This window comes from Hippichthys cyanospilos, chromosome 14, assembly GCF_059441005.1.
Source record: "Hippichthys cyanospilos isolate Australia breed blue-spotted pipefish chromosome 14, RoL_Hcya_1.0, whole genome shotgun sequence".
Classification (NCBI taxonomy): Eukaryota; Metazoa; Chordata; class Actinopteri; order Syngnathiformes; family Syngnathidae; genus Hippichthys; species Hippichthys cyanospilos.
The window spans coordinates 13,772,701-13,782,500 of record NC_142382.1 but is presented as its reverse complement, the minus strand read 5'-3'; the positions used below and the strand labels follow the sequence as shown (position 1 = coordinate 13,782,500).

Sequence of the window (9,800 nt, the reverse complement as noted above, 5' to 3'; positions counted from 1 at the left end):
CCAGTGTTCTAGTTCATAACATAAATTATACTATTCTATATTAGTAAATTAAAATTCATAAAAGTTTGTTAAAAAAAAACAACAACAAAAACAAAAAGCATTTTTACATAGTTTGGAATGTCTTAAAGCAAGAGTGAATAACAATCACATTTTTGTTTTGTTTGCTTAGTTAATCATATGACTTGCTGCCATATCAATGGATTGTTGACTAAATATTACAAGTACAAATTTGTTCTGTGTCTTAAATATCATGTCTTCTCAGTATATTTTGCAGGGTTTTTTTTGGTCTGGATAAAGGTTATTTAAAAACTGCAGTGGTCATTTTGTTTTTAGCATGAAGGCTAATGCTAACCAGGCTAGCTCATCAGTTTCTTGAATCAGTACTTTACTTTGAACTTAAACCATTTTGTTAACCATTAGTAACCATTTTCCAAAGTTTGTTTAAAAGAAATTAAGCACTCAATGACTCATTAATCGTGATGTTAGCATCGTGTATCGGGATTTTCAGTAATGTGAGTTTGCCATAAAAATGCAGGCTAAATACACTCTCCACCTGATTCTAAGGCAACATATTGTCAAAGCTTCCATTCTAATGCAAAGTTTCCACATATTATTGCCTTCAGTCTCAGCACACGTGCTTCTCAGCAGGAGCCGCCGCAGCGAAGCCCCGATAGATTTTTTTTGTGGGACTAGCTGAACTAATTTTCTTAAAGAAGAGTTTGTGCGACTTAATGAAGCAGAACTAATGGAAGTCCCACAATCATCCGCGCCATGCTGGAAGCGCCACGGCAGGACAGAGCGGCCATTGATTCTTGCTTCAAACCACTTGAGTTCCTAATCAGCTTCTTTGGTTGTGCGTTTGAGGCCTGGCAAAGCCATTGTTGGCCCGTGTCACTGGAGGTCAGTAGTTATTAGTGGCAACTGAAAACAGTTTCTTTAAATACTTATGGCCAAGTGAAAAACATGCATATGGGGACCTGGAGGGGGGATTATTGGCATTAGAGCGAGTCAGGAGAGAATGTGACATGGTTTTCTAATAAGGGATGCTCCCCCAACCCAACCCCACCCGCACACACTCTTAACAGAGTTCTTCCATCCTTCATCCAATGCCCGCTTATTGTACAGACAGTAATGAAGACTGTTCAGGGCTTAGTGCTGGCAGGGAAAAATCCTTGGAATTCATGTTAGTGTGCAAATGTGTTTGAAAAGATCTTGTGTTGAGTTTTACTTTCATTCAAATCTTTTTCAAGGAGCAATGTTGATATGTTTTCATTATGAGCGCTGTGTTTCTTTTGCATTTCAAGACGTTCAAAAAATATCCATCAGAAGCGTGTTTTAATACATGAAAGATTGTCTCTCATTGACGGAACGGGCACACCGCTCTCGAATCACTCAGAACTTTGCAATTTAGTAACTTCACTCGTATGCTAATAATTTTGCCTGCCTCTTATAAAATCCATTCCCCGGTGCACACTCTGCATTAATGAGGTCAATATACAATCACCCGTTGCAACATGAGGCACAACTGCGCCATCTAATTCAGCTCTGTCAAGCTAAAAAAAAAATCCTGATAACATTATCAATAAAGCTCACATACTCATATTAAAATAAAGGAAACCGTTTTTGCAGCGATTGAACCTCTTGCATAACAACAACAAATCGAGAGCAGCAGAAACAAAGGCAGTCGAGTGAGGCTTAACGCAACCTCTTTGTGTTAAACATAAAACCGAATCGATTGCAGCACATTTCACTGCTTCATTAATGTCAACACGAATCATGCAGAAAAAACAACGCTAACTACACCTGCATCAACCATTCACTTTGAGCCAGTTGCTTCAATCGATGACTGAAAGAAAGAATCTCTCTTGGAATGTTTTGAACTACCCTACTCTGCGGAGTAAGGTAACAGTGGAGGTCTGCGTGGGTCCAGTTATGTTATTCTCCTTCAGATTGCAAACCAATTGAGATGAGACCCATTGGCGCAACCAATTGGCCTCGGTTGCATTAAGAGACATTGATTGGGCACTATAGTCAGAGTTATTACATCAAGCCATGGTTGCATCTAGATAGTAGCAATTTTTTTTTTTTTTTGCCTCCCAAAACAGGGAGTCTGTTTTCCAAGGCTGGAGATAACATTGGTACCAACAGTCACATAGTTGTGGGAACACCTGAAAATACACACTTTTCTTTTGACACATTCTTAAACCAGCACAATCATGAATTTTCAAATGAATAATTAACAGCTATTTCACCAGTTAATGCAACAGCGCGTTTCTTTTCATGGAAAATTATACTTTAAAAAAATAGAGTTGCCTGAAAAGAAATCATTAGTGGGAAAAGCGGCCTCCATATTCGAATCTCTTTGTCAAGCCAAGACCAATACCACAAAACATCTCCCTTCACATATAAACCACAGATTACAAAAAAAAACAAACAAAAAGAATATGAAGAAGGATGTATGTTGGTAGGTAAACTATAGAGCCGATAATGTTAAGCTCTTGCCAATTAGCGCTCACTAGGTTGCTGGGTCGCCATGGTCAATTGAGGAACACATCAATAGGACTTGAAAAGATTCCTCTGTGATCAGACCTTCTGACATATTAAGTAGAATAAAGGGAGGCAAGGGAGTTGGGAGGGGGTCTCGGGGCTCGGGGGGCTGCGGAAACCACACGCACATCATGGAGTGCAACCTGCAATTACCTGACAAGAATAGACGGAAAAATCCTTTGCACGTGGGAGAAAAAAAGACTATCCTTGTCTTATCAAACTCTATTACAACCTAGATGCGGCATTTAAGGCATATTGCTATAGAGTCCATCTGGCCTTTATGGAAATATCTGCTTTGTATAATAGAGGCAATTTTATGAAATGTATCATTCAGTTGCGAATGTGCGCATGAGGAATGAATTTTCATGAAGATGTACATGTGTGTGCATTCTCGCGCAGTGTGGAAGTGACACTGTCACCCCAAAAGTTTCCGGCCCGAAATGATGCTTCCAACAGCAATTACAGTACCCGGTCAGACTCATATTTCCTTACAAAGAAAGGTTCACCCCACAATAATGTGAAAGAAGCAACAGACACAATAGGCAGTGATTACCAAGCATAGCCTATTAGAGCGCCATAACTATGGCTATTGAAAATAGAAAAGAATGGCTTCACCTCCACTTTCATTTCATGTGGTCCACCATCAAAAGCTTTGTTGACAGCTCATTCATGCCCTCAATTTCGGGACAAAATCTATCCGAAACATCTTGCAGCATCAAAGTGCATCCAGGAATGCATTTGTCGTTGTTTAATGCTCTTATCCAACTCCCTCCAGACGGACTTGTTGCGGCCAATTTCAAATGTCAGGTGCATATTGGCTCTGATCGCCCTTGGAGTGTGGGGATGATAGCACATATACATACAGCTGCTAGGTATGTGAAGGGCTTGGGAAATGGAGGCTCTCCGAGGTCTCCATTGACACACACTGATGGCCATCATCATCATGGCAGGGTGTCATCACCGAAAGGGCTCCACAAGTCGTTTAAATGACCACAGGAAATGAAATGTTGGATGCTATTATCAGCCGCTGCTTTTGGAGGACACCCCGACACGAGTGATGAGCTTAAACACTTTGGAGTTGCTTTGCACAAATCATTTATCTTTTCAAGAGATTGATCGCGATCATACTTGTGTCTGTGTGTGCGTGTGTGTGCGCGGGGGTGTATGTGATCAAAATTAAGACTAGCGTCTTGCTGTACTAATATCAAGCTTGTGCTATAGCGAGAGTGTACAGAGTACAGCAATTCTGTTTTTCATTATTTTAAATATTCAATCAATGACGTAAATGGAATTTTCACAATACAAGTAAAACATAAATGCGAATAATAATAAAATGTAATTATTGGGAATAACGGATTATATATATATATATATATATATATATATATATATATATATATATATATATATATATATATATATATATATATATATATATATATATAAAATCCGTTATAATACGATTTTTTTGATAAACTGCATTTCTATATTTAATCTACACATTTAGCAACCATTACTTCTATATTTGTAACTACTATCTATTTCTTAAAATTAATTGTGTTATGAAGGTCGCGTTTACAATCCAAATGTGCAACTGACCATCGCGGCGAAAAAAAAAATGTCTGTTAAAACAAGTTTAAAAAAAGAGTCGGATAAAAGTAATACACACGCATGTAAACATCATCGTGGGAATAAGTGTTAAAGTAATTATAAAGGCTTAATTCCAGGCTTGGATTTTTTTGCAGTTTGAAAGACAGCCCTCCAAAATGTCACCTGAACAATACGGACTCCCTCATCGACCTTGCTTTCCCTCTCAATTTGGCGACAGTCTCAACAGAATGAAAATGCACTTCAAAACAGATTCCTTAAAAACAAAAAACCGCTCTCACACTTCAAGTTATTTATTCTTATTGTTCATTTGGGTTTGAAACATATACAGCAGCTCCATTTAATCGTATTTAACTTACAAAAGAATAAAGAAAACATAAAAGTGGACGCAAATAACGATTATAATACAATTAAACGTGTTAGCCAAATATACAAACTCCTAATTCATTTGAGAATTCTAATTGAATACATTAGTTTACAATATGACAAAATTCCAGTTTGGGACTTCACCTCGATCCTTATCGATTTCTTTTTTTTTCTTTCTCCGAACATAGACTAACATTAAAACATCATGAGGGAGGTCCAAAAGCTTGCAAAAGGGGCCCAAGCGTCTTGATTGCTTTTCAAGGGTCAACCATGTGTGTAATGTTCAAAAATAGACTCCCTTCTTTAGAGATGTCAAGAAAATGTGCCCTGATCAGCTGGTGCTCTCGCGTGCGCGGGCCCGGGGCTGCAGCGGCCCTCACTTTTGTCTTTTGTTGTTGTTGTTGTTGTTTAATCGAACCCATATTTGGTGTTTATATGCGTGTCTGAAAGGGGCTCACCATCCGCTGGTTGATTAAGAAAAACAAAACAAACCAAAAAGTCTGCGCAGGGTACTACCACGTTCTGCCGTAGAGGAGGTTCGAGCTGACCATATTACTGGTGTAATCGACAGCAGAAGTGTCTATTTGGGCCATGCTGAGCTGGCTGTGCAGCGAGGGGGGGCTAGGCGACATCTCCTCCAGGTCCAAATCGTTTACCTGCTGCTGGTTCTGGTGTACGAGCACCACTCCAGCCCCGTTCTGTTGCTGGCCCTGTTGGTTCTGCTGCACGCCTTGTTGATTCGGCGTCGGCGTGTTGGAGGCGTTTTGGCAGGGTTTGCCGTCCTTGACCAGAACCGGTACGGCTACGCGCCTCGGGGACTGGGCCTGCTGCTGGCACATGGTCCCGTCCTGCTGTTGCTGCTGCTGTTGTTGCTGTTGCATCTGCTGCGCCGCCTTGTCCTTAGCCTGGCGCTTCATCTTGTAGCGGTGGTTCTGGAACCAAATCTTCACCTGGGTCGGCGTCAGGTGGATCATGCTGGCCAGGTGCTCCCTCTCGGGTGCGGACAGGTACTTCTGCTGCTTGAACCTCCTCTCCAGCTCGTAGACCTGAGCCTGCGAGAAGAGCACCCGCCGCTTCCTCCTGGGCGCCGCGTGCAGGGCCGGCATGGACTTGGATGCGTCCGCCATCCCCGTGAGACCCCCCATGGCCGCCATGTTCATACCTGTGGAAGGTCCCATGAATCTAGAAACTTAAACATATACATACATTTTATGTGCGTTCAATTAACACAAGAGCACATCACCGCTCTGTCTCACGCTTGTGTGTTTTTTTCAATTTACGGTTAATTTTTTTTACCATCTGGAAATGTTATTACTGATAGTAATATTAATAGTAAAACTGTAATTTATCTGGGCTCAGAGTTGGAATTTATTATCTGCGCATGCTAATAATAAAGGCTGTTTACATTTTAAAATGTTAAAAAATAATTACACACTCATTTATATAAATGAAACACCTTGCAATTGAAAAGAAAATCAGCCGCTAAATGTTAATTGTGAACCATGTAAACAGAAAACGTCGTTTTATTTTTTTTAAACGACGTCGAAAAACTATAACAAATTAGGTTACTAAAAACAAAACAATGTAAACAGAAAACATTGTTTTGTTTTTTAAACGACATCGAAAAAGTATGACAAATTAGGTTACTAAAAACAAAATTTCAGAAGTTGATGTCTTGTGATTTGGTGATAAAACATAAGGTAGACATATAATAATAATAATAATAATAATAATAATAATAATAATAATAATAATAATAATAATGAGTCAGACTTACAATAAGGACCAATAACGTCCTTCGTAAGTGTGTTCGACGTGTCCTAGGAATCCGATAAACTAAAATCCTGTAGATCCACTTGTGTGAAAGCTTAATTTTCTTAGAGTTACCGTGCTTTAGTTTATTTCGATTGCAGGAGTGCAGAAGAGGGCTAAAAAAAAAAGAAGGAAAGAAAGAAAAAGGAGGAAGATGCGGTGCGCAAGTCCCGCACTTACTGGTGGAGTATCTGGGATCAGGGTTGGTGCTGTACCAGCCTGTTGCTGCAGCAGCAGCAGCGCTATTCCTCATGCTCTCCTGGTAGGACGGCAACTCGCCCATGTTGCCAATGCTCCCATTGCAGTATCCCCCCATGGCGCTGTGGGAGAACTGGGACACGGAGTGCGGCATGTGGTAGGCGGCCGCCACCCCGCCGTTGTGGCCCATGGAGTGCTGCTGCATGCCGCTCTGAGACACCTGAGGCTGCCGGTAGCCTCCCAGCGGAGAGCTCAGGTTCCCCGCGCCGTCCATGCCACTGAACTTCTTGTAGGTCTCCTCGATTGGACTCAAAATGTCTGTCACTGAAAAAGGCGTTGTGTGCTTGGGGCTCAACGACATGATTCAGAAGGCAGGTAGATTTTTGGTGGTGGAGCAGATCAAGCGTGTTGTTGTATCGGCTCTCTCCTTGTTGGGGGTCTACGTAAGAGAGGGCTTGGAGTGCGCCTGAGATCCTATTGATCGCCTTGGAGAAGGAGGCGAGCCCAGGGCGCTCTTAGCCCGGGTTTATTGGAGCCAGGAGCCAGGTTTATGACAAACACCGGGGGGCGGAGCCACGCGCCTCAAGCGCCAAACAATGGTCATTGACATTTTACGCGCATAATTCATGAAAACAAACTTTCATTTACGCCGACGAGCACGCGACGAAAAACGTTGCCTTTATCTTGTTGCCGATGAAGAATGACCCACATTCATCATCAGCTGTTTTCTTTTTTTCCGGGAAACAAACTTTGAGAGCACTTTGAAGAAATACAGGGCCAACAAGTATCATCAAAGTGGCACATGAAGTAGAATAACATGCCTCTTAATGCTTCTCAAACTGCATTTTCACAAAACGAACGCACTCACTGACCATAACATTAGGTACACCCGCACAAAACCTGCAGAAATGTTGCCTTTGCAAAATGCTTACTTTTAAGAACGTTGAAAAACATTCAGTGTTGGAGTTTGCATTGCTTGGTATTTCTTTTGAATGCACACTTCAGGCATCGTTCATTATCGTTTCAACTTTCTTCCACATTTCAATGGATGGAATACACCCCCTTCATTATCATTTTGCCAGAAACAGTGACATTTAAGAGCGCGTATCGCGAACTCGCTCAAGAATCAGTCCACGATTAATACAAGAAGGAAAGAAGGATGTGTGGGCAATTGAATTAAAATGAAAGTAAGGTGGAACAATACCGACATATAAATTATAAACTTTTCTGGCAACAATCCTAGGATTACAATGTTGTTTGCTCCAAAATAATTTCCTGAGTCGTTTTTAGACGATTCGAATATATTTAGGTTGGTGGACAGTCCATTTCCACCTTGGCGTGTAACATGCTGTTTTGTTCTTTTTTTTTTTTAATAGCCAAGTTAAATATTTTTCCAACTTTGTTGGCTTGAAATTATAAATTCAACCAACCATATATGTATATAAGTTCACCTCTATGTCCTTAATACGAGTTAAGCCTGTGAAATGTTCATAATATATTGGTTGGTATTGTGCAACTTGAATGGAGAAAAATAAGTATATAAATAATGCATTTAAATATACACTGTAAAAAATTGATTGAAGTCCTAATTTCAAGCCAACAAACTTGGATAAATATTTAAGTTGGTTATAAAAAATGTTTTGGAGCAAACATCTTAGCATTGTTGCCATAAATGATTATAATTTACATGTTGGTACTGTTATCATGTAATCATAAAAGTACATTAATCATCGGGAAGATAATTACATTAAAATAAAAAGTTAACCAAAATCTTAACATTCCCGGTTACAAAATAGCAGTTAAGCCGTTTTTATCAGTAGCTTTTAATTTTGATCTCATTTAATGGCGCAGGTGCACCATTTGGGCAAAACGACATCTTGTAAAGTTGCAGTTTTACAATTTTGTGAAAGTGCTTTGAAGACATAATGCGATTTGGAGACATTCTAATCCTTGAACACTCAAGCCTGGCCAGCATGCATTGATGACACTTTGTTGCAGTCTTGACCTGACATTGTAATCTCTCGGCAAACTGACAGGCGCCAGGGAAGGAATCGTTGGGGGGGGGGGGGGGGGGGGGGGGGGGGTACATGTCCAAAACACAGAAGTTATATTGAACGGTCCTAATTCAATTAAAATGAATTTAGACCATTTTATAGCATACGTGTCTTGTCAGCTACCCTTTCAAATTACATCATAATTTACTTACTAAATGTTCAAGACAAGCTTTTAAGCAGGTGCTTTGTGGTACATCTCACAAGAGATGACATCTCAGGTATTTTATAGCCATACGGGCCTCTTTCTTTCTCAGCCCGACTGCGTTAAGGCATTAATGCAATTTAGCGTGGCAGGGCAGCTAAAGGAGCTACCTAGCCTAATTGAGCAAATGAAGACGTGTCGTGGTCGGCCATCAATTAAGGCGACAAGTGAAGAAACGCTAAACAATCTCCGGTTAGCTTGATTGGAGCACATTCTTGCTTGCAGACAAATTTCCTCCTCGGATATAGTATCAAGTGTTTGGATTTTACTGTTGCGGGGGAGGGGGAGAAACACACAAGCACACACTTGGTTATAGTCTTCAACCGATGGAGATGTCAGAAAGAGAAACGAATAATTTAAAACAAAACCTCAGAGAAGTATCACATTCTAAAAAAGAAACGTTTCTTTGTAAAACAAAACAAAACAAAACAAATGAATGCATGTGCACGGCGAAGAAAGCGAGGTCTTGCCTTACAACTCGAACATTATGCAAATGAGTCAAACCTCTCAACCTTGTGGCTTACTAAGTCAGAGAGCAGGACCCGGTTGCACAGACCCTCCACATTAGGATCTCATAAAAATCTGGAGCTGCTTGTCGACGTGCAACGCGCTCGAATGCTCCTTTCAATATAAATATCAGTTGAAGTTTCCATCATTTGTGGGACATCCAGTGTCTCAGGAGTTTACAGCAGGATGAACGGAACCATCAAAAGGCCCAGGGAAGGTTGGTTGAGAACTCTTAACACATTTGTCTTATCTAATGCGAAATAATTAGAAAAATGCAATTTGTGTTTTTTTAAATGACCATAATAGGAGTAGGCTTGTTTATTTGACTAGGACATTCTGTTATGCCCCCGTAGAGAAATATTTTGTCTTAATTGCGCACGATACCGTGCACTATTTAATAATCCAGGAACTAAAACGCCTAAAAAATCTAATCTTTCTAACCGAGCTCACCGTTCCCGTAATATATATGTATTTTTAACAAAATAAAGCAAACCTAATTTGAGGCT

General features: G+C 40.4%; 1 protein-coding gene across 2 annotated transcripts; it reads right to left on the bottom strand.

The window, feature by feature from the left end:
- Positions 1-4,432: 4,432 nt before the first annotated feature.
- nkx2.4a (NK2 homeobox 4a) lies at positions 4,433-7,024 on the bottom strand. Of its 2 annotated transcripts, none has more exons than XM_088433173.1 (2): positions 6,514-7,024; positions 4,433-5,710 (listed from the first exon to the last, which is right to left on the bottom strand). In XM_088433173.1, exons 1-2 carry the CDS (start codon positions 6,890-6,892, stop codon positions 5,034-5,036), a joined length of 1,056 nt encoding a protein of 351 aa, XP_088289299.1. In that variant the 5' UTR covers positions 6,893-7,024; the 3' UTR covers positions 4,433-5,033. The 2 variants fall into 2 exon arrangements, with proteins under 2 accessions (XP_088289299.1, XP_088289300.1); XM_088433174.1 differs by having other exon boundaries at positions 4,433-5,683.
- Positions 7,025-9,800: the final 2,776 nt, after the last annotated feature.

Excerpts from the sequence above, each read along its gene's own strand:
- nkx2.4a (XM_088433173.1), bottom strand. The coding sequence starts at position 6,892 with ATGTCGTTGAGCCCCAAGCACACAACGCCTTTTTCAGTGACAGACATT. Across the intron at positions 5,711-6,513 it reads TGATCCCAGATACTCCACCA|TTTCTAGATTCATGGGACCT; the intron begins GTAAGTGCGGGA and ends TATATGTTTAAG.